Source organism: Podarcis erhardii (genome assembly GCF_964252035.2).
Source record: "Podarcis erhardii genome assembly, chromosome: 13".
Taxonomy (NCBI): domain Eukaryota; kingdom Metazoa; phylum Chordata; class Lepidosauria; order Squamata; family Lacertidae; genus Podarcis; species Podarcis erhardii.
This window is the reverse complement of record NC_138502.1, coordinates 13,779,273-13,804,763: the sequence shown is the minus strand read 5'-3', so window position 1 is coordinate 13,804,763 and position 25,491 is coordinate 13,779,273. Positions and strand designations below refer to the sequence as shown.

Here is a 25,491-nt window from a genome sequence, read left to right as displayed (position 1 = left end):
AATTACAAAATATAGGGGCAGCAAATAATCATGGATACAAGCACATACCTGAATGCTGTAGAGTAAAAAAGTCCCTCACTACCCCAAAAGGTATATATCATATAATTAAGCGGTTATAGACAACTAGGAATGCGTATGGCTACTGACTAGGACTACTTTAGCACAAGGCGTTTACACTTTTACCATAATCTGAAAAATGAAAAGACATCATTGTTTTGCTAATTTCAACATGCAACCTTGTCATATTATGCACAGAGTCACATTATGTTTGGCAACTGTGCATAACGTCTGAGATTTTCATACAAAAATGGCATACATTTAATAAAATTGTTTCCAGGTCTTTAAGGCAAGCATTCTGATGGCAGTGTTGGTTACAACTTGTATCTATCTTTTAAGGCCTGCAGTGCGTGTTCTTTGGTTATATTTTCCCAGTCCTCTGGCAGATCAGCTGGTTTAGAATTGTACTCTCTGGCAAAGTCATCATTGAACATTTTGAAAATGTACTTCCAGTAATCAGAAGCTTTGATACTGGGATCAGGTTGGATACGCCAGTCTGGATAATACTTACGATACTCTTTGTATGGATGACTTTCCCAATTTGTGTCCTGATTTCGGAACACGTCATTGGTGGACACATCGGTGGAGCACAGAGAACATACCAGCTTTTGGGAATGTTTATATCTGAATCCTCCTAATCCTTGAGGTCGATGGATTGTTGCAAAATGCTCCTGATGAGCGCTCCCTCCAGCTTCACAGGGGGTATAGCAGAAGGGACACTGCTTCCCACAGCCAAACATTTGCTTGAAGATTTCGTCTTGGGGCTTCACAGGCAGTTTGGAGAGTTTGGATTTGATATCCAAGTCTCTAAATCTGCTTAATATTTGTTCTTGCAAATTAGGAAGGAAGCTTTCAACAAAAGCAAAAAAGTGGCTAGGATCAAATGCCTGTTTCATGTGTGTCCCCACTAAACTATCCTTAGGAATGACTAGCTCCTTCTGCATTTCTTGGGAAAAATCCTCCACAAATTCTGAGATTGTCGCAGCACCTTGATGCCTCAGCTTGTTCAATGTTTTTCCAATTCTGTCAAGTATTGCAGAGAAAATGTTTTCCTCCAGATTCTTCAGATCCTCATTTTTTGTATAGTAATCCACCATTTTTTTCCATATCCAACTCTTGACAAACTTTTCATAGCTTGTGATGTATTCAACATATTGGTCAAAATCCCATTCATTTAACAGATCCTTCAGGATAGAAAACTGGAAAAAACTCCGAGAGCCAAAGTCAATAGACTGCTCACTATTGTGAAAGTTGTCCACTATTTCCACCCCAAGTCTATTGTTGACATAATTCACTATAGCAGGATGGAGACACATTTCACAGAAATCTTTAGCTTGGATTTGATGGGCATCTTTTTCCTGATAAAGATCTCTGAAAATTGCAAAATAGTGGGGTTTCAGTTTTTCCAGGCGCATGTGAGGATCATTTTCCTTAACAAATTCTTCGTGTCTCCTTTGAAATGCATGAGCTGCTTCTCCCAAGATGTGGAGCTTAAGGTCCATTTCAAAGCCAGGGGTTGTATGAAGATTTTGAACATCACACTCTTGAAGCTTCTCATTGATCATACACAAAAGGTCAATGCAGTAGGTTTCATCATAATCTCCTTTAGAATTGAGCTTTTCATCAATATATGAAGTGCATTTCGACAACAAGGAGTTAGCAAAACCTTTTATTAAATTCATATACTCCATTTGAGAATTAGAAAGAAATATACGTTTCCAAAATGGTGATTGTACATGGTCATTTTTAATTTCAAAAGTGTCTATTCTGCAATTTAACAATCCTCTTTTTCCTGCTAATTTTTGTGTGCATAGTTTCAAATGAGAGCAGAAATTCTTTCTCAGATATGACTCAACTTCTGCATATATGTTACGTTTCTCTAAGGAAACGTGTGGTATTTCCAACAATGTTTCTCTCCACATTTCTTCAAACTCTCTTTTTAATTCTTCTTCTTGTAATTTCTGCTTTTTGCCTCTGCATTTTTCAAGCAGCCTGTCAACCTTTCCTTCAATTGTTTTCTTGTATTGTGCTTGAAGAGCAGCAATTTTGTGTAGACCCTTTCTAATCTGAATGGCATCTCGCAGTTTGTTAGAAGAATAATTTTCAAGTTCACGCTTGAGGCTGTTGGCACTCCTGACAAAATCTTCCTTGTACTTTTCTACCAGATGCAGATTTGCTGCTTCGCTCCTGAAGTATTTATTCAAACTCTCCAAAATCTGCTCTTCCCCGCATGATACTTTCTTTTGAAGTTCACATTTCAAATGACTGAAAGCAATTTTATCAGGTGACACATTCTGAATCAGAGTTTCCTGCTCAGATACCCAGAGGTGCATCTCTCTGCGGAAATCCCTGTCCCATTCAGAATATTTAATGGAGAGGTTGTTGTATGCTTCAGCTATAAGACTATTTTGGAAGCTAAAGATGAAGTTCTCGTGTTTCACAGCATTCCACAGGCTCTTCACCCATTCAACAAAGTCAAGAATATTCTTGGAAGGCCTGTCACGTGCATGGTCTCTTATGCATTCTAAAAGGCACTTCTTTAAATCAAAGACCTTTTCGCTATACCCCCTGTTGACTGGGGCCATTGGTGGGACTCCATGCCAAAGACCAGGGATGTACCAATTATTCGTTTCTGGGTTATACTCCATGATGTCTGAGAACTTAATATCCATCCCAATATTTTCCATTTTTGCTGCAGCCTGGGTCATTTCATTCAGCTGTTCCAAAAGGTGCTTCCTGTCCCTCATGTTTTGGTCATGTGCAGAAACATCACTGACGTTTTGATGAACAAACTGGCAGCTGGGGCTTTGCCCAATCTCTTCCATCCTGAGGAAGGCATGGGTCACAATTTGCAGGATGTCCTTCATTTCGGTGGCATTCTCCATGGCCATGTTTACGATGGTGATGTCACTCAGCCCAATGACTAGAGTGGCCAACTCATTGTCATGCTGATAGCTGTCTTCCAGTTTGGCCAGTTCAGGGGCTTTCAAGCCCTCTGTGTCTATCACCAGGATGAAGTCACAGCCAAGATCCTGAGCCAAATTCTCTGAGACGTTAAGAAGTGTCATGAAGGCACCTCGTGTGCACCTCCCACTGCTGACAGCAAACTGCAGGCCAAACATGGTGTTCAGAAGGGTCGATTTCCCAGTGCTCTGCACCCCCAGAACGGTTATCACCTTCATTTTGGATCGTCCTCTTAGTTTCTTATGAAGCTCGGTAAGAACATCACTTATCCACTGCAGGGGGATGTTGGATGCATCTCCATCCATCAGTTCAAGAGGAATCCCTTCTAGCATTAGGTCAGCTGCAATGCTTGGGAAATGAACAAACTGCCTTCTGTGCTTTGCTATTTTGTCTTCATTAACCATTGAGCATTCTGCCTCATAAAACTGCCCCAGCTCACGCATGAAGTGCTCAACTCCCAAGGAAGAGGAAGATATCAGTCGGTCAATTTCTGCAGTCTTCTGGACATCATCTCCTGAAGTTTTGCATTTCTCTTTATACTCAGCCCGTAACTTGGAAAGGTTCTCTCTAGCAATATGATCCAGGTTGAACTTCATCCATTTCAGGAAGTAGTGCTTCTCTGCAGATTTCAAATGACTGACGGCATCAACAAATTTCTTCAAGCCAGGGGTGAGTTTACATTGACTCTGCTGCTTACGCAGTTCCAGCCATTTGCCCTTCAGTTCAGACCTGTATTTTTCTGAAGGCTTGTCCCCCTGTCTTTTCATTCTGCACACTTCTTTCTCCACTTTGGCCAGGTTTTTCCAGAGATCGCCCTGGAGTCTCAGCATTTCTTGCTTGTACTTTGCTACATCTTTTATGTCTGCAGTGATTCCTTCCACACACTGGAGGGCATTCTGACATTCCTGGCCACCCACGTCTGCCTGAATTGAAAGTTCACATGTCACAGCACACATCCCTTGTACACTCATACACGTCGGATGAGAATTAAGTATTCCTCTCACAGTTGACCATAACTTTCTCACAAACTCTGCCTTATTTCTCTTTGCAGATTGCACTAGTATGTTTGAATTACAGAGGTTAAGTATTGGAGCCAATTTATCTAAAACACCCAAAGCTTCGTGGCATTTGTTGCTGCCACGTTCCAGGATGAAATAGAACTGAGTTGATGTTCCCTTCAGCAAGGACAAGAGGTCATGTTGTCTTTCATCAATGGCTTCAGCAAATATGAATACGGCAGAGGAGACCTGTGTTAAAAAGCTAAACTGCACCCAGTGTGATTCAATGTCTCCACGAAGATTTGCAACTGCAATTGGCTCTGGAAAGAGATCTGAGCTTTTCTGCCCACCTGGGAAATACCAGGCAATCTCCACAAGCCCATCAGCAATTTCTCGTGGGATGTCTCCGCACTCCATATCTCGGTGGATGAAGAAATCATGGTGCTGTTGGGCAGGGCTGAGGAACTCACCAAGCAGTTTGGACTTGGAGAAGCTCAAGCTCCCCATCCTTACAAAGGAAATGGTCGGCATGGATGTCAACACCAGGCTCTCCTCCCTGAAGCCTCTGCTTTCAGACAAGGAATGGGGCCTCCATATTTTCACAATGTCCCTCATGGCCCAGAGCATCAGGGTGCATTTGGGAGTCTCCAAGGGAGGGAGGAGCAAAGGCAGAGCAAACTGACACATGGACATTTTGAAGAAAATCTCCTGTTGGAGGAAACTGTCAGAGCAAAGCAGAACAGCACAAAGGACATCAAGGGGGTTGACAGAATGACTCTCACCCATTTCAAGAGTAAAGAAAATGTCCTTATCAATCCTCTCATTCCTCTCATTTCTTCTAAGTACTTGATCATCAGAAACAACTTCTTCGAAGCTGGTGCTCCTGGCTGTCACATTCAGAGCCAATATCTTCCTCAGAAAATGCCAAGGCAAATCTTCCCAGGTTTGAGGGGTGGATTCCTTCAAGCTCCCCGAACTGATTTTCAGGACTTCTTGGAGGGAGAGTGCCTTGCTTTTATGCTTTTCTAGTTTTAATTTACACAGAATATCCATAACTGCTTTTCTTTTCTCTGTAGAGAATGAGAAACGTATTTACTAATATATTAAAACTGATAATAACATAAAAAACCATAATAACAAACACCCCCCTCTGTTTAAAAGGCCTTGAATTTTGTTTAATTAGCAAAAGGCCTAAGAGAAGAAAAATGTTTTTGCTTGGAACCTAAAGATATGTAACAAAGGAACCAGGCAAGCCTCCCTAGGGAGAGCATCCCACAAGTGGGGGGCCATAGCAGAAAAGGCCTGTTCTCATGTTGCCTCCCTCCAGATCTCTCATGGAGGAGGCACAAAAGTATGATTGCAGGATCTCAGTTGCTTTGTATGGGGGGAGGTATTGTGGTCCTGAATGGTTTCAGGATGATCCCTACTCAGTGGTTTCAAGTAGATGTTAAACAGCATAGGAGATAAAATTGAACCCCAAGGAACTCCACATTGATGGTTCCATGGAGCTAAAGAGCACCCCCTAAGCATCACCGCAAAGCAGTGCCACCCACTCCTAGTTTGGACAGCCACTCCGGAAGGATACTATGGTAGATGGTATTGAAAGACTGACAAGAATTTACAAGAACACATTTCCCCTATTTCTCTCTTGACAGAGGTCATCATACAGGATGACCAAAGCAGTTTCTGTGCCAAAACCAGGCTTAAACCCCAATTGAGATGGATAAAGAAAATCAGTTAGCATCCTTCCCCTGCACAGGACTTCTGTGTCTCGGGGTGATTTCAGGCTGTCATTATTTCTGGGTGGGAGCCAACCACCTATCAACAAATTCAGCTTGTGCAATAAAAAGCAGATTTGGCACCCTTGTGCAACAGAGCTGCATCCCCTAAAAGGTGGACTTTTTGGAAGAAGATGAGTGATGGGACAACAGACATCAGTGTGTGACAATGTTAAATGTCGCTGCACTTTTCTGTTATGTTCAATGAGAATTTTGAAGAAGATGCAGTTACATTCCTTTGTGGGTTACTTTCCAGAGGCAGCAGGCCAATGGTTGGGTGAGGGCACAGAGGCAGACGTGGGCAGAGCAAAACAAATATGATGACTCTGTGCAATGGGGCTTTTTCCAGCCACACAAAGCTAAACCTTTCTCCACACACCACCCACCCCCACATCTCTCCATCCTCCCATCAAGGTAAGCATACAGCATTATTGCAGTCCAAGGACCCCTTCCAGCCAATCAAACACATTCAAAAGGAGCTCAGAGCAAGACTTGTGGGGGTATGGCCTGGAGAGACTTTCAAGGACTAGGTAGACAGACTCTTGTGGGCATGAAATGGTTAACCTGAGCTCAGGTGGACAGCGGGGGGGGGGGGAGGGCGGTGCTTCCTCACATCCTCTCCCCACCTCCTTTGGCTCCCAGCTGCAAGAAAAACCAAGTTAACTGAATCTCTCCAAAAGGGAGATTTTAAAGCCTGCATCTTTGCTAAGCCAAACATTGCATGATCCTTTTGTAAGGAAACCAATATCTTTTAAAATCATTTAGAACATTTTTCACCTTTGTTTTACTGTCAGTGGATGGAGACTTGTTTGCTGTAACTTATGGAGACGCCGTGAGCAAAACATTTACTTATTTTCAAAGCTAAAGTATACGTGATTTATTTTAGCCTAGTTTTTTTTAGTTTTTTTTTTGTTTAAAGGTGGTTGAGGGTGGAAGTAACTAAAACAGTTTTAATGTGGTTGGAGCAATCACCGTTCTACTTAACTCCACCCATGTACCTTTCCAGCAGATCATGTCATTGCTCCTGCTCTGAAAAAGGAATCCCTGAGCTCCACCCCCTCACTTTCTCCATTCATTACACCATTGATTAGGTGAGATTACCTATTTCAAAATCTCTCTTCTCTTCCTCTGGGTGTTTCTGTATTTCACCTTCCTCTTCACCAACTGAGCAACCTAGAAACAAACAAGTTTCTAGCAAGATGGGGTAGACATTCTGAACATTTGCAGTTATACAGTGTTCTAGATCAGGAGGAGGAGGAGGAGGAGTTTGGGTTTGACATCCCGCTTTATCACTACCCGAAGGAGTCTCACAGCGGCTAACAATCTCCTTTCCCTTCCTCCCCCACAACAAACACTCTGTTAGGTGAGTGGGGCTGAGAGACTTCAAAGAAGTGTGACTAGCCCAAGGTCACCCAGCAGCTGCATGTGGAGGAGCGGAGACGCGAACCCAGTTCACCAGATTATGAGTCCACTGCTCTTAACCACTACACCACACTGGATCAGGGGATGAGAAACCTGTGGACACACCCTCCCAAGGTTGTTGGACTATAATAGGCATGTCCAAATTCAAATAGGTTGTGATCTACTACCAGTATATCAAACTGGCATTGATCTACCACCCTCCAAAGTCATTTAAGCTTATTTGTTTATTTATTTACTTAATTAATACCCAATCAATCAATCAAATGGATCATGTTTGGATATCTTCATGGAAGATTCAAATTGTTACTAGATGGACAAGTAACTAAACATGTGAGAAAAGTCAAACAGACATGAGGAGACTGCCGGAGTGCGCAGGCCTCTCTCCACCCCCTACCTCAAAGCAGGCCTTTCTCTCTGGGGAGACTGTGGGTCGTCCTGAACTGTTTCAGGATAACCCTACTCAGTGGCTTCATGTAGATGTTAAACCGCATAAGGGATAATATTGAACCCTGAGGTACTCCACACTCCATGGAGCTGAGGAGCACTCCCTAAGCATGCAGCATTTACTCTGCTACGAGAGCGTAAGATCTCTCTTCCAAAACTCTCTCTCCAGCACACCCTACATTCCCTTTCCACTGTGATGATGATTAGGAGGGATTACCTGGGGTGGGGTGTTTATTCTCTTCCTCCAATTCTTCCCAGACATCATCTTCTTTCTCTTGACTTGGATAACCTAGAGACAGAAGCTCACATTAGCACAACCATCGAAAAATGCCTTTTCCAATGTGGCAACCTATTTACGTGTATATTTCCCGTGAAACATCTCAAAGTGGTTTAACAACAAAAGCTACATGCTGGGATAAGAATCACCACTAAAAAGCCATGTTCCCCATTAAGGGACCAGCAATGGGATAGACCTTTCCGCAGCCTTGGCCAATATTCGAAACAGCCCCTGAAGCCACACAGCAGCAGTGATGAGGAACGAAACTGTACTAGTAAATTCTTTAGTTCAGGAGCTCCTCAACTTCACAGGTACTTTTCCAGCAGATCATGTCATTGCTCCTGCTCTGTAAAAGGAATCCCTGAGCTGCACTCCCTCACTAGATCCTAGGACTTGCCGATCAGAAGGTCGGCGGTTCGAATCCCGGCGACGGGGTGAGCTCCCGTTGCTCGGTCCCTGCTCCTGCCAACCCAGCAGTTTGAAAGCACGTCAAAGTGCAAGTAGATAAATAGGTACCGCTCCGGCGGGAAGGGAAATGGCGTTTCCAAGTGCTGCTCTGGTTTGCCAGAAGCGCCTTAGTCATGCTGGCCACATGATCCAGAAGCTGTACGCCGGCTCCCTCGGCCAATAAAGCGAGATGAGCGCCGCAACCCCAAAGTCGGCCACGACTGGACCTAATGGTCAGGGGTCCCTTTACCTTACCGATTTCAAGATCTATCTTCTCTTCCTCTGGGTGTTTCTGAATTTCACCTCCTCCTTCACTGACTGAGCAACCTAGAAACAAACAAGTTTCTAGCAAAATGGGGTAGACATTCTGAACATTTGCAGTTATACAGTATGCTAGATCAGGGGATGTGAAACCTGTGGACACACCCTCCCAAGGTTCTTGGACTACAATTGGTATGTCCAACTTCAAATAGGTTGTGATCTACTACCAGTATAACAAACTAGCAGTGATATACCACCCTCCAAAGTCATTTAAGTTTGTTTATTTATTTATTTACTTAATCAATACCCAATCAATCAATCAATAAATCAATAAAATGGATCTTTATTTCACAGATACAGTAGTTATGTTCGGATATCTTCATGACAGATTTAAATTGTTACTGGATTGACATGTAACTAAACATGTGAGAAAAGTCAAACAGACCTGAGGAGACTGTCGGAGCGCGCAGGCCTCTCTCCACCCCCTACCTCAAAGCAGGCCTTTCTCTCTGGGGAGACTGTGGGTCGTCCTGAACTGTTTCAGGATAACCCTACTCAGTGGCTTCATGTAGATGTTAAACCGCATAAGGGATAATATTGAACCCTGAGGTACTCCACACTCCATGGAGCTGAAGAGCACTCCCTAAGCATGCAGCATTTACTCTGCTACGAGAGCGTAAGATCTCTCTTCCAAAACTCTCTCTCCAACACACCCTACATTCCCTTTCCACTGTGATGATGATTAGGAGGGATTACCTGGGGTGGGGTGTTTATTCTCTTCCTCCAATTCTTCCCGGACACCGTCTTCTTTCTCTTGACTTGGACAACCTAGAGACAGAAGCTCACATTAGCACAACCATCTAAAAATGCCTTCTCCAATGTGGCAACCTATTTATGTATATATTTCCCGTGAAACATCTCAAAGTGGTTTAACAACAAAAGCTACATGCTGGGATAAGAATCGCCACTAAAAAGCCATGTCCCCATTAAGGGACCAGCAATGGGATAGACCTTTCTGCAGCCTTGGCCAATATTCGAAACAGCCGCTGAAACCACACAGCAGCAGTGATGAATAACGAAACTGTACTAGTAAATTCCTTAGTTCAGGAGCTCCTCAACTTCACAGGTACTTTTCCAGCAGATCATGTCATTGCTCCTGCTCTGAAAAAGGAATCCCTGAGCTCCACCCCCTCACTTTCTCCATTCATTACACCATTGGTTAGGTGAGATTACCTATTTCAAGATCTCTCTTCTCTTCCTCTGGGTGTTTCTGTATTTCACCTTCCTCTTCACCAACTGAGCAACCTAGAAACAAACAAGTTTCTAGCAAAATGGGGTAGACATTCTGAACATTTGCGATTATACAGTAGGCTAGATCAGGAGGAGGAGGAGTTTGGATTTCATATCCCGCTTTATCACTACCCGAAGGAGTCTCAAAGCAGCTAACATTCTCCTTTCCCTTTCTCCCCCACAACAAACACTCTGTGAGGTGAGTGGGGCTGAGAGACTTCAAAGAAGTGTGACTAGCCCAAGGTCACCCAGCAGCTGCATGTGGAGGAGCGGGGAAGCGAACCCGGTTCACCAGATTATGAGTCCACTGCTCTTAACCACTACACCACACTGGATCCGGGGATGAGAATCCTGTGGACACGCCCTCCCAAGGTTGTTGGACTACAATAGGCACGTCCAAATTCAAATAGGTTGTGATCTACTACCAGTATATCAAACTGGCATTGATCTACCACCCTCCGACGTCATTTAAGTTTATTTGTTTATTTATTTATTTACTTAATTAATACCCAATCAATCAATCAAATGGATCTTTATTTCACAGATACAGTAGTTATGTCTGGATATCTGCATGACAGATTCAAACTGTTACTGGATGAACAAGTAACTAAACATTTGAGAAGAGTCAAACAGACCTGAGGAGACTGCAGGAGCGCGCAGGGCTTCTTTCCACCCCCCACCCCAATAGCAGGCCTTAGATCGCCATCGATCCCCAGCATTGAATGTGTTGGCCTTGTGTGGGGCTCCGAGGTGAGCTTGGCAGTCTGGCAGGTGTACCGGCCACCTAGCGCACCAGCAGCCACCCTGTCAGGCCCACCACCTGTCCTCTCAACCTGTGCCCGTCTTGGCTGATTAGAGCGTGTCCAGACGAGGTACGGGCCCCCCTGGGGGATATCATCAATTTGTCCCTTGGCACCAGGATATTCCCAGGGGAACTGAAGGAGGCAGTGGTGCGCCCACTCTTAAAGAAAACATCATTAGATCCCTTAGATCTATCCAATTACCGCCCGGTTTCGAATCTTCCATTCCTGGGTAAGGTGATTGAGAGAGCGGTTGCTGAACAGCTTGGTAGGTTTCTGGATGAGACATCGGCTTTGGAGCCATTCCAGTCCGGCTTCCGCGCTGGTCATGGGACCGAGACGGCTCTGGTCACCCTAACAGATGATCTCCGCAGGCAGCTGGATCGAGGCGGGTCGGGGCTGCTGATTCTTCTAGACCTGTCAGCAGCCTTCGGCATGGTTGATCACGAACTCCTGGACAACCGCCTTGCCGACGTGGGGATCCAGGGCACAGTCCTTCAATGGCTGCGCTCGTTTCTCTCTGGTCGGGGACAGAGGGTGGCGCTTGGGGGGGAATTGTCATCCCGCCACTCCTTGGTGTGTGGAGTGCCCCAGGGTGCGATACTCTCCTCGGTGCTTTTTAACATCTTTATGTGCCCCCTCACCCAGATTGTCCGGAGTTTGGGGCTGGGTTGCCATCAGTATGCCGATGGCACCCAACTCTATCTGTTGATGGATGGCCATCCTGACAGTTTCCTCTCTGAGGAGACTGTGGGTGGTCCTGAACTGTTTCAGGATGATCCTACTCAGTAGTTTCATGTAGATGTTAAACAGCATAGGGGATAAAATTGAACCCTGAGGTACTCCACACAAATGGTTCCATGGAGCTGAGGAGCACTCCCTAAGCATGCAGCATTTACTCTGCTACGAGAGCGTAAGATCTCTCTTCCAAAACTCTCTCTCCAACACACCCTACATTCCCTTTCCACTGTGATGATGATTAGGAGGGATTACCTGGGGTGGGGTGTTTATTCTCTTCCTCCAATTCTGCCTGGACATTGTCTTCTTTCTCTTGACTAGGACAACCTAGAGACAGAAGCTCACATTAGCACAACCATCTAAAAATGCCTTCTCCAATGTGGCAACCTATTTATGTATATATTTCCCGTGAAACATCTCAAAGTGGTTTAACAACAAAAGCTACATGCTGTGATAAGAATCGCCACTAAAAAGCCATGTCCCCAGTAAGGGACCAGCAATGGGATAGACCTTTCTGCAGCCTTGGCCAATATTCGAAACAGCCCCTGAAACCACACAGCAGCAGTGATGAGTAACGAAACTGTACTAGTAAATTCCTTAGTTCAGGAGCTCCTCAACTTCACAGGTACTTTTCCAGCAGATCATTTCATTGCTCCTGCTCTGAAAAAGGAATCCCTGAGCTGCACCCCCTCACTAGAGCCTAGGACTTGCCGATCAGAAGGTCCGCGGTTCGAATCCCCGCGACGGGGTGAGCTCCCGTTGTTCGATCCCTGCTCCTGCCAACCCAGCAGTTCGAAAGCACGTCAAAGTGCAAGTAGATAAATAGGTACCGCTCTGGCGGGAAGGGAAACGGCATTTCCAAATGCTGCTCTGGTTCGCCCGAAGCGGCTTAGTCATGCTGGCCACATGACCTGGAAGCTGTACGCCGGTTCCCTCGGCCAATAAAGCGAGATGAGCGCCGCAACCCCAGAGTCAGCCACGACTGGACCTAATGGTCAGGGGTCCCTTTACCTTACCAATTTCAAGATCTATCTTCTCTTCCCAGAGCTGCACCCCCTCACTTTCTCCATTCATTACACCATTGATTAGGTGAGATTACCTATTTCAAGATCCATCTTCTCTTCCTCTGGGTGTTTCTGTATTTCACCTTCCTCTTCACCGACTGAGCAACCTAGAAACAAGCAAGTTGGAATAGCAAAATGGGGTAGACATTCTGAACATTTGCAGTTATACAGTATGCTAGATCAGGGGATGAGAAACCTGTGGACACACCCTCCCAAGGTTGTTGGACTACAATTGGTATGTCCAACTTCAAATAGGTTGTGGTCTACTACCAGTATAACAAACTAGCAGTGATATACCACCCTCCAAAGTCATTTAAGTTTATTTATTTACTTAATCAATACCCAATCAATCAATCAATCAAATGGATCTTTATTTCACAGATACAGTAGTTATGTTCGGATATCTTCATGACAGATTCAAATTGTTTCTGGATTGACATGTAACTAAACATGTGAGAAAAGTCAAACAGACATTAGGAGACTGCCGGAGTGCGCAGGCCTCTCTCCACCCCCTACCTCAAAGCAGGCCTTTCTCTCTGGGGAGACTGTGGGTCGTCCTGAACTGTTTCAGGATAACCCTACTCAGTGGCTTCATGTAGATGTTAAACCGCATAAGGGATAATATTGAACCCTGAGGTACTCCACACTCCATGGAGCTGAGGAGCACTCCCTAAGCATGCAGCATTTACTCTGCTACGAGAGCGTAAGATCTCTCTTCCAAAACTCTCTCTCCAGCACACCCTACATTCCCTTTCCACTGTGATGATGATTAGGAGGGATTACCTGGGGTGGGGTGTTTATTCTCTTCCTCCAATTCCTCCTGGACATCGTCTTCTTTCTCTTGACTTGGACAACCTAGAGACAGAAGCTCACATTAGCACAACCATCTAAAAATGCCTTCTCCAATGTGGCAACCTATTTACGTGTATATTTCCCGTGAAACATCTCAAAGTGGTTTAACAACAAAAGCTACATGCTGAGATAAGAATCGCCACTAAAAAGCCATGTCCCCATTAAGGGACCAGCAATGGGATAGACCTTTCCGCAGCCTTGGCCAATATTCGAAACAGCACCTGAAGCCACACAGCAGCAGTGATGAGTAACGAAACTGTACTAGTAAATTCCTTAGTTCAGGAGCTCCTCAACTTCACAGATACTTTTCCAGCAGATCATGTCATTGCTCCTGCTCTGAAAAGGGAATCCCTGAGCTCCACCCCCTCACTTTCTCCATTCATTACACCATTGATTAGGTGGGATTACCTATTTCAAGATCTCTCTTCTCTTCCTCTGGGTGTTTCTGTATTTCACCTTCCTCTTCACCGACTGAGCAACCTAGAAACAAACAAGTTTCTAGCAAGATGGGGTAGACATTCTGAACATTTGCGATTATACAGTAGGCTAGATCAGGAGGAGGAGGAGTTTGGGTTTGACATCCCACTTCATCACTACCCGAAGGAGTCTCAAAGCGGCTAACATTCTCCTTTCCCTTTCTCCCCCACAACAAACACTCTGTGAGGTGAGTGGGGCTGAGAGACTTAAAAGAAGTGTGACTAGCTCAAGGTCACCCAGCAGCTGCATGTGGAGAAGCGGAGACGAGAACCCGGTTCACCAGATTACGAGTCCATCGCTCTTCACCACAACACCACACTGGATCAGGGGATGAGAAACCTGTGGACACGCCCTCCCAAGGTTGTTGGACTACAATAGGCATGTCCAAATTCAAATAGGTTGTGATCTACTACCAGTATATCAAACTGGCATTGATCTACCACCCTCCAACGTCATTTAAGTTTATTTGTTTATTTATTTACTTAATTAATACCCAATCAATCAATCAAATGGATCTTTATTTCACAGATACAGTAGTTATGTCTGGATATCTTCATGACAGATTCAAACTGTTACTGGATGAACAAGTAACTAAACATTTGAGAAGAGTCAAAGAGACCTGAGGAGACTGTAGGAGCGCGCAGGGCTTCTTTCCACCCCCCACCCCAATAGCAGGCTTTAGATCGCCATCGATCCCCGGCATTGAATGTGTTGGCCTTGTGTGGGGCTCCGAGGTGAGCTTGGCTGTCTGGCAGGTGTACCGGCCACCTAGCGCACCAGCAGCCACCCTGTCAGGCCCACCACCTGTCCTCTTGACCTGTGCCCATCTTGGCTGATTAGAGCTTGTACAGACGAGGTGCGGGCCCCCCTGGGGGATATCATCAATTTGTCCCTTGGCACCGGGATATTCCCAGGGGAACTGAAGGAAGCCGTGGTGCGCCCACTCTTAAAGAAAACATCATTAGATCCCTTAGATCTATCCAATTACCGCCCGGTTTCGAATCTTCCATTCCTGGGTAAGGTGATTGAGAGAGCGGTTGCTGAACAGCTTGGTAGGTTTCTGGATGAGACATCGGCTTTGGAGCCATTCCAGTCCGGCTTCCGCGCTGGTCATGGGACCGAGACGGCTCTGGTCACCCTAACAGATGATCTCCGCAGGCAGCTGGATCAAGGCGGGTTGGGGCTGCTGATTCTTCTAGACCTGTCAGCAGCCTTCGGCATGGTTGATCACGAACTCCTGGACCACCGTCTTGCCGACGTGGGGATCCAGGGCACAGTCCTTCAATGGCTGCGCTCGTTTCTCTCTGGTCGGGGACAGAGGGTGGCGCTTGGGGGGGAATTGTCATCCCGCCACTCCTTGGTGTGTGGAGTGCCCCAGGGTGCGATACTCTCCTCGGTGCTTTTTAACATCTTTATGTGCCCCCTCACCCAGATTGTCCGGAGTTTGGGGCTGGGTTGCCATCAGTATGCCGATGGCACCCAACTCTATCTGTTGATGGATGGCCATCCTGACAGTTTCCTCTCTGAGGAGACTGTGGGTGGTCCTGAACTGTTTCAGGATGATCCTACTCAGTAGTTTCATGTAGATGTTAAACAGCATAGGGGATAAAATTGAACCCTGAGGTACTCCACACAAATGGTTCCATGGAGCTGAGGAGCACTCCCTAAGCATGCAGCATTTACTCTGCTACGAGAGCGTAAGATCTCTCTTCCAAAACTCTCTCTCCAACACACCCTACATTCCCTTTCCACTGTGATGATGATTAGGAGGGATTACCTGGGGTGGGGTGTTTATTCTCTTCCTCCAATTCCTCCTGGACATCATCTTCTTTCTCTTGACTTGGACAACCTAGAGACAGAAGCTCACATTAGCACAACCATCTAAAAATGCCTTCTCCAATGTGGCAACCTATTTACGTTTATATTTCACGTGAAACATCTCAAAGTGGTTTAACAACAAAAGCTACATGCTGTGATAAGAATCGCCACTAAAAAGCCATGTCCCCATTAAGGGACCAGCAATGGGATAGACCTTTCCGCAGCCTTGGCCAATATTCGAAACAGCACCTGAAGCCACACAGCAGCAGTGATGAGTAACGAAACTGTACTAGTAAATTCCTTAGTTCAGGAGCTCCTCAACTTCACAGATACTTTTCCAGCAGATCATGTCATTGCTCCTGCTCTGAAAAAGGAATCCCTGAGCTCCACCCCCTCACTTTCTCCATTCATTACACCATTGATTAGGTGGGATTACCTATTTCAAAATCTCTCTTCTCTTCCTCTGGGTGTTTCTGTATTTCACCTTCCTCTTCACCGACTGAGCAACCTAGAAACAAACAAGTTTCTAGCAAGATGGGGTAGACATTCTGAACATTTGCGATTATACAGTAGGCTAGATCAGGAGGAGGAGGAGTTTGGGTTTGACATCCCACTTCATCACTACCCGAAGGAGTCTCAAAGCGGCTAACATTCTCCTTTCCCGTTCTCCCCCACAACAAATACTCTGTGAGGTGAGTGGGGCTGAGAGACTTAAAAGAAGTGTGACTAGCTCAAGGTCACCCAGCAGCTGCATGTGGAGAAGCGGAGACGCGAACCCGGTTCACCAGATTACGAGTCCATCGCTCTTCACCACAACACCACACTGGATCAGGGGATGAGAAACCTGTGGACACGCCCTCCCAAGGTTGTTGGACTGTAATAGGCATGTCCAAATTCAAATAGGTTGTGATCTACTACCAGTATATCAAACTGGCATTGATCTACCACCCTCCAACGTCATTTAAGTTTATTTGTTTATTTATTTACTTAATTAATACCCAATCAATCAAATGGATCTTTATTTCACAGATACAGTAGTTATGTCTGGATATCTTCATGACAGATTCAAACTGTTACTGGATGAACAAGTAACTAAACATTTGAGAAGAGACAAAGAGACCTAAGGAGACTGTAGGAGCGCGCAGGGCTTCTTTCCACCCCCCACCCCAATAGCAGGCTTTAGATCGCCATCGATCCCCGGCATTGAATGTGTTGGCCTTGTGTGGGGCTCCGAGGTGAGCTTGGCTGTCTGGCAGGTGTACCGGCCACCTAGCGCACCAGCAGCCACCCTGTCAGGCCCACCACCTGTCCTCTTGACCCGTGCCCATCTTGGCTGATTAGAGCTTGTCCAGACGAGGTGCGGGCCCCCCTGGGGGATATCATCAATTTGTCCCTTGGCACCGGGATATTCCCAGGGGAACTGAAGGAAGCCGTGGTGCGCCCACTCTTAAAGAAAACATCATTAGATCCCTTAGATCTATCCAATTACCGCCCGGTTTCGAATCTTCCATTCCTGGGTAAGGTGATTGAGAGAGCGGTTGCTGAACAGCTTGGTAGGTTTCTGGATGAGACATCAGCTTTGGAGCCATTCCAGTCCGGCTTCCACGCTGGTCATGGGACCGAGACGGCTCTGGTCACCCTAACAGATGATCTCCGCAGGCAGCTGGATCGAGGCGGGTTGGGGCTGCTGATTCTTCTAGACCTGTCAGCAGCCTTCGGCATGGTTGATCACGAACTCCTGGACCACCGTCTTGCCGACGTGGGGATCCAGGGCACAGTCCTTCAATGGCTGCGCTCGTTTCTCTCTGGTCGGGGACAGAGGGTGGCGCTTGGGGGGGAATTGTCATCCCGCCACTCCTTGGTGTGTGGAGTGCCCCAGGGTGCGATACTCTCCCCGGTGCTTTTTAACATCTTTATGTGCCCCCTCACCCAGATTGTCCGGAGTTTGGGGCTGGGTTGCCATCAGTATGCCGATGGCACCCAACTCTATCTGTTGATGGATGGCCATCCTGACAGTTTCCTCTCTGAGGAGACTGTGGGTGGTCCTGAACTGTTTCAGGATGATCCTACTCAGTAGTTTCATGTAGATGTTAAACAGCATAGGGGATAAAATTGAACCCTGAGGTACTCCACACAAATGGTTCCATGGAGCTGAGGAGCACTCCCTAAGCATGCAGCATTTACTCTGCTACGAGAGCGTAAGATCTCTCTTCCAAAACTCTCTCTCCAACACACCCTACATTCCCTTTCCACTGTGATGATGATTAGGAGGGATTACCTGGGGTGGGGTGTTTATTCTCTTCCTCCAATTCTTCCCAGACATCATCTTCTTTCTCTTGACTTGGACAACCTAGAGACAGAAGCTCACATTAGCACAACCATCTAAAAATGCCTTCTCCAATGTGGCAACCTATTTATGTATATATTTCCCGTGAAACATCTCAAAGTGGTTTAACAACAAAAGCTACATGCTGGGATAAGAATCGCCACTAAAAAGCCATGTCCCCAGTAAGGGACCAGCAATGGGATAGACCTTTCTGCAGCCTTGGCCAATATTCGAAACAGCACCTGAAGCCACACAGCAGCAGTGATGAGTAACGAAACTGTACTAGTAAATTCCTTAGTTCAGGAGCTCCTCAACTTCACAGGTACTTTTCCAGCAGATCATTTCATTGCTCCTGCTCTGAAAAAGGAATCCCTGAGCTGCACCCCCTCACTAGAGCCTAGGACTTGCCGATCAGAAGGTCCACGGTTCGAATCCCCGCGACGGGGTGAGCTCCCGTTGTTCGATCCCTGCTCCTGCCAACCCAGCAGTTCGAAAGCACGTCAAAGTGCAAGTAGATAAATAGGTACCGCTCTGGCGGGAAGGGAAACGGCATTTCCAAATGCTGCTCTGGTTCGCCTGAAGCGGCTTAGTCATGCTGGCCACATGACCTGGAAGCTGTACGCCGGTTCCCTCGGCCAATAAAGCGAGATGAGCGCCGCAACCCCAGAGTCAGCCACGACTGGACCTAATGGTCAGGGGTCCCTTTACCTTACCAATTTCAAGATCTATCTTCTCTTCCCAGAGCTGCACCCCCTCACTTTCTCCATTCATTACACCATTGATTAGGTGAGATTACCTATTTCAAGATCCATCTTCTCTTCCTCTGGGTGTTTCTGTATTTCACCTTCCTCTTCACCGACTGAGCAACCTAGAAACAAGCAAGTTGGAATAGCAAAATGGGGTAGACATTCTGAACATTTGCAGTTATACAGTATGCTAGATCAGGGGATGAGAAACCTGTGGACACACCCTCCCAAGGTTGTTGGACTACAATTGGTATGTCCAACTTCAAATAGGTTGTGGTCTACTACCAGTATAACAAACTAGCAGTGATATACCACCCTCCAAAGTCATTTAAGTTTATTTATTTACTTAATCAATACCCAATCAATCAATCAATCAATCAAATGGATCTTTATTTCACAGATACAGTAGTTATGTTCGGATATCTTCATGACAGATTCAAATTGTTACTAGATGGACAAGTAACTAAACATGTGAGAAAAGTCAAACAGACATGAGGAGACTGCCGGAGTGCGCAGGCCTCTCTCCACCCCCTACCTCAAAGCAGGCCTTTCTCTCTGGGGAGACTGTGGGTCGTCCTGAACTGTTTCAGGATAACCCTACTCAGTGGCTTCATGTAGATGTTAAACCGCATAAGGGATAATATTGAACCCTGAGGTACTCCACACTCCATGGAGCTGAGGAGCACTCCCTAAGCATGCAGCATTTACTCTGCTACGAGAGCGTAAGATCTCTCTTCCAAAACTCTCTCTCCAACACACCCTACATTCCCTTTCCACTGTGATGATGATTAGGAGGGATTACCTGGGGTGGGGTGTTTATTCTCTTCCTCCAATTCCTCCTGGACATCATCTTCTTTCTCTTGACTTGGACAACCTAGAGACAGAAGCTCACATTAGCACAACCATCTAAAAATGCCTTCTCCAATGTGGCAACCTATTTACGTGTATATTTCCCGTGAAACATGTCAAAGTGGTTTAACAACAAAAGCTACATGCTGGGATAAGAATCGCCACTAAAAAGCCATGTCCCCATTAAGGGACCAGCAATGGGATAGACCTTTCCGCAGCCTTGGCCAATATTCGAAACAGCACCTGAAACCACACAGCAGCAGTGATGAGTAACGAAACTGTACTAGTAAATTCCTTAGTTCAGGAGCTCCTCAACTTCACAGATACTTTTCCAGCAGATCATGTCATTGCTCCTGCTCTGAAAAGGGAATCCCTGAGCTCCACCCCCTCACTTTCTCCATTCATTACACCATTGATTAGGTGGGATTACCTATTTCAAGATCTCTCTTCTCTTCCTCTGGGTGTTTCTGTATTTCACCTTCCTCTTCACCGACTGAGCAACCTAGAAACAAACAAGTTTCTAGCAAGATGGGGTAGACATTCTGAACATTTGCGATTATACAGTAGGCTAGATCAGGAGGAGGAGGAGGAGGAGTTTGGGTTTGACATCCCACTTCATCACTACCCGAAGGAGTCTCAAAGCGGCTAACATTCTCCTTTCCCTTTCTCCCCCACAACAAACACTCTGTGAGGTGAGTGGGGCTGAGAGACTTAAAAGAAGTGTGACTAGCTCAAGGTCACCCAGCAGCTGCATGTGGAGGAGCGGGGAAGCGAACCCGGTTCACCAGATTACGAGTCCATCGCTCTTCACCACAACACCACACTGGATCAGGGGATGAGAAACCTGTGGACACGCCCTCCCAAGGTTGTTGGACTACAATAGGCATGTCCAAATTCAAATAGGTTGTGATCTACTACCAGTATATCAAACTGGCATTGATCTACCACCCTCCAACGTCATTTAAGTTTATTTGTTTATTTATTTACTTAATTAATACCCAATCAATCAATCAAATGGATCTTTATTTCACAGATACAGTAGTTATGTCTGGATATCTTCATGACAGATTCAAACTGTTACTGGATGAACAAGTAACTAAACATTTGAGAAGAGTCAAAGAGACCTGAGGAGACTGTAGGAGCGCGCAGGGCTTCTTTCCACCCCCCACCCCAATAGCAGGCTTTAGATCGCCATCGATCCCCGGCATTGAATGTGTTGGCCTTGTGTGGGGCTCCGAGGTGAGCTTGGCTGTCTGGCAGGTGTACCGGCCACCTAGCGCACCAGCAGCCACCCTGTCAGGCCCACCACCTGTCCTCTTGACCCGTGCCCATCTTGGCTGATTAGAGCTTGTACAGACGAGGTGCGGGCCCCCCTGGGGGATATCATCAATTTGTCCCTTGGCACCGGGATATTCCCAGGGGAACTGAAGGAAGCCGTGGTGCGCCCACTCTTAAAGAAAACATCATTAGATCCCTTAGATCTATCCAATTACCGCCCGGTTTCGAATCTTCCATTCCTGGGTAAGGTGATTGAGAGAGCGGTTGCTGAACAGCTTGGTAGGTTTCTGGATGAGACATCGGCTTTGGAGCCATTCCAGTCCGGCTTCCGCGCTGGTCATGGGACCGAGACGGCTCTGGTCACCCTAACAGATGATCTCCGCAGGCAGCTGGATCGAGGCGGGTCGGGGCTGCTGATTCTTCTAGACCTGTCAGCAGCCTTCGGCATGGTTGATCACGAACTCCTGGACCACCGTCTTGCCGACGTGGGGATCCAGGGCATAGTCCTTCAATGGCTGCGTTCGTTTCTCTCTGGTCGGGGACAGAGGGTGGCGCTTGGGGGGGAATTGTCATCCCGCCACTCCTTGGTGTGTGGAGTGCCCCAGGGTGCGATACTCTCCCCGGTGCTTTTTAACATCTTTATGTGCCCCCTCACCCAGATTGTCCGGAGTTTGGGGCTGGGTTGCCATCAGTATGCCGATGGCACCCAACTCTATCTGTTGATGGATGGCCATCCTGACAGTTTCCTCTCTGAGGAGACTGTGGGTGGTCCTGAACTGTTTCAGGATGATCCTACTCAGTAGTTTCATGTAGATGTTAAACAGCATAGGGGATAAAATTGAACCCTGAGGTACTCCACACAAATGGTTCCATGGAGCTGAGGAGCACTCCCTAAGCATGCAGCATTTACTCTGCTACGAGAGCGTAAGATCTCTCTTCCAAAACTCTCTCTCCAACACACCCTACATTCCCTTTCCACTGTGATGATGATTAGGAGGGATTACCTGGGGTGGGGTGTTTATTCTCTTCCTCCAATTCCTCCTGGACATCATCTTCTTTCTCTTGACTTGGACAACCTAGAGACAGAAGCTCACATTAGCACAACCATCTAAAAATGCCTTCTCCAATGTGGCAACCTATTTACGTGTATATTTCCCGTGAAACATCTCAAAGTGGTTTAACAACAAAAGCTACATGCTGGGATAAGAATCGCCACTAAAAAGCCATGTCCCCATTAAGGGACCAGCAATGGGATAGACCTTTCTGCAGCCTTGGCCAATATTCGAAACAGCCGCTGAAACCACACAGCAGCAGTGATGAATAACGAAACTGTACTAGTAAATTCCTTAGTTCAGGAGCTCCTCAACTTCACAGATACTTTTCCAGCAGATCATGTCATTGCTCCTGCTCTGAAAAAGGAATCCCTGAGCTCCACCCCCTCACTTTCTCCATTCATTACACCATTGATTAGGTGGGATTACCTATTTCAAAATCTCTCTTCTCTTCCTCTGGGTGTTTCTGTATTTCACCTTCCTCTTCACCGACTGAGCAACCTAGAAACAAACAAGTTTCTAGCAAGATGGGGTAGACATTCTGAACATTTGCGATTATACAGTAGGCTAGATCAGGAGGAGGAGGAGTTTGGATTTGACATCCCACTTCATCACTACCCGAAGGAGTCTCAAAGCGGCTAACATTCTCCTTTCCCGTTCTCCCCCACAACAAATACTCTGTGAGGTGAGTGGGGCTGAGAGACTTAAAAGAAGTGTGACTAGCTCAAGGTCACCCAGCAGCTGCATGTGGAGAAGCAGAGACGCGAACCCGGTTCACCAGATTACGAGTCCATCGCTCTTCACCACAACACCACACTGGATCAGGGGATGAGAAACCTGTGGACACGCCCTCCCAAGGTTGTTGGACTATAATAGGCATGTCCAAATTCAAATAGGTTGTGATCTACTACCAGTATATCAAACTGGCATTGATCTACCACCCTCCAACGTCATTTAAGTTTATTTGTTTATTTATTTACTTAATTAATACCCAATCAATCAATCAAATGGATCTTTATTTCACAGATACAGTAGTTATGTCTGGATATCTTCATGACAGATTCAAACTGTTACTGGATGAACAAGTAACTAAACATTTGAGAAGAGTCAAAGAGACCTGAGGAGACTGTAGGAGCGCGCAGGGCTTCTTTCCACCCCCCACCCCAATAGCAGGCTTTAGATCGCCATCGATCCCCGGCATTGAATGTGTTGGCCTTGTGTGGGGCTCCGAGGTGAGCTTGGCTGTCTGGCAGGTGTACCGGCCACCTAGCGCACCAGCAGCCACCCTGTCAGGCCCACCACCTGTCCTCTTGACCCGTGCCCATCTTGGCTGATTAGAGCTTGTCCAGACGAGGTGCGGGCCCCCCTGGGGGATATCATCAATTTGTCCCTTGGCACCGGGATATTCCCAGGGGAACTGAAGGAAGCCGTGGTGCGCCCACTCTTAAAGAAAACATCATTAGATCCCTTAGATCTATCCAATTACCGCCCGGTTTCGAATCTTCCATTCCTGGGTAAGGTGATTGAGAGAGCGGTTGCTGAACAGCTTGGTAGGTTTCTGGATGAGACATCGGCTTTGGAGCCATTCCAGTCCGGCTTCCACGCTGGTCATGGGACCGAGACGGCTCTGGTCACCCTAACAGATGATCTCCGCAGGCAGCTGGATCGAGGCGGGTCGGGGCTGCTGATTCTTCTAGACCTGTCAGCAGCCTTCGGCATGGTTGATCACGAACTCCTGGACCACCGTCTTGCCGACGTGGGGATCCAGGGCACAGTCCTTCAATGGCTGCGCTCGTTTCTCTCTGGTCGGGGACAGAGGGTGGCGCTTGGGGGGGAATTGTCATCCCGCCACTCCTTGGTGTGTGGAGTGCCCCAGGGTGCGATACTCTCCCCGGTGCTTTTTAACATCTTTATGTGCCCCCTCACCCAGATTGTCCGGAGTTTGGGGCTGGGTTGCCATCAGTATGCCGATGGCACCCAACTCTATCTGTTGATGGATGGCCATCCTGACAGTTTCCTCTCTGAGGAGACTGTGGGTGGTCCTGAACTGTTTCAGGATGATCCTACTCAGTAGTTTCATGTAGATGTTAAACAGCATAGGGGATAAAATTGAACCCTGAGGTACTCCACACAAATGGTTCCATGGAGCTGAGGAGCACTCCCTAAGCATGCAGCATTTACTCTGCTACGAGAGCGTAAGATCTCTCTTCCAAAACTCTCTCTCCAGCACACCCTACATTCCCTTTCCACTGTGATGATGATTAGGAGGGATTACCTGGGGTGGGGTGTTTATTCTCTTCCTCCAATTCTTCCCAGACATCATCTTCTTTCTCTTGACTTGGACAACCTAGAGACAGAAGCTCACATTAGCACAACCATCTAAAAATGCCTTCTCCAATGTGGCAACCTATTTATGTATATATTTCCCGTGAAACATCTCAAAGTGGTTTAACAACAAAAGCTACATGCTGGGATAAGAATCGCCACTAAAAAGCCATGTCCCCAGTAAGGGACCAGCAATGGGATAGACCTTTCCGCAGCCTTGGCCAATATTCGAAACAGCACCTGAAGCCACACAGCAGCAGTGATGAGTAACGAAACTGTACTAGTAAATTCCTTAGTTCAGGAGCTCCTCAACTTCACAGGTACTTTTCCAGCAGATCATTTCATTGCTCCTGCTCTGAAAAAGGAATCCCTGAGCTGCACCCCCTCACTAGAGCCTAGGACTTGCCGATCAGAAGGTCCACGGTTCGAATCCCCGCGACGGGGTGAGCTCCCGTTGTTCGATCCCTGCTCCTGCCAACCCAGCAGTTCGAAAGCACGTCAAAGTGCAAGTAGATAAATAGGTACCGCTCTGGCGGGAAGGGAAACGGCATTTCCAAATGCTGCTCTGGTTCGCCCGAAGCGGCTTAGTCATGCTGGCCACATGACCTGGAAGCTGTACGCCGGTTCCCTCGGCCAATAAAGCGAGATGAGCGCCGCAACCCCAGAGTCAGCCACGACTGGACCTAATGGTCAGGGGTCCCTTTACCTTACCAATTTCAAGATCTATCTTCTCTTCCCAGAGCTGCACCCCCTCACTTTCTCCATTCATTACACCATTGATTAGGTGAGATTACCTATTTCAAGATCCATCTTCTCTTCCTCTGGGTGTTTCTGTATTTCACCTTCCTCTTCACCGACTGAGCAACCTAGAAACAAGCAAGTTGGAATAGCAAAATGGGGTAGACATTCTGAACATTTGCAGTTATACAGTATGCTAGATCAGGGGATGAGAAACCTGTGGACACACCCTCCCAAGGTTGTTGGACTACAATTGGTATGTCCAACTTCAAATAGGTTGTGGTCTACTACCAGTATAACAAACTAGCAGTGATATACCACCCTCCAAAGTCATTTAAGTTTATTTATTTACTTAATCAATACCCAATCAATCAATCAATCAATCAAATGGATCTTTATTTCACAGATACAGTAGTTATGTTCGGATATCTTCATGACAGATTCAAATTGTTACTAGATGGACAAGTAACTAAACATGTGAGAAAAGTCA

General features: G+C 46.5%; 1 protein-coding gene across 8 annotated transcripts in view; it reads right to left on the bottom strand.

Moving 5' to 3' along the window:
• Positions 1 to 25,491, bottom strand: part of LOC309326442 (up-regulator of cell proliferation-like) — a 34,586-nt gene continuing 9,095 nt past the window's right edge. For 4 of the 8 annotated variants that reach the window (XM_081835162.1, XM_081835159.1, XM_081835158.1 and 1 more), the window contains one exon: positions 1 to 5,089. In XM_081835162.1, the coding sequence (XP_081691288.1) occupies positions 372 to 5,089 (4,718 nt within the window). In that variant the 3' untranslated portion in view covers positions 1 to 371. Of the gene's footprint in view, positions 5,090 to 8,642; positions 8,715 to 9,404; positions 9,477 to 9,881; positions 9,948 to 12,575; positions 12,648 to 13,323; positions 13,378 to 13,800; positions 13,873 to 15,646; positions 15,719 to 16,123; positions 16,196 to 17,965; positions 18,038 to 18,809; positions 18,891 to 25,491 lie in introns of those variants that run through there. The other 4 variants (XM_081835160.1, XM_081835161.1, XM_081835163.1 and 1 more) reach the window with 4 other exon arrangements.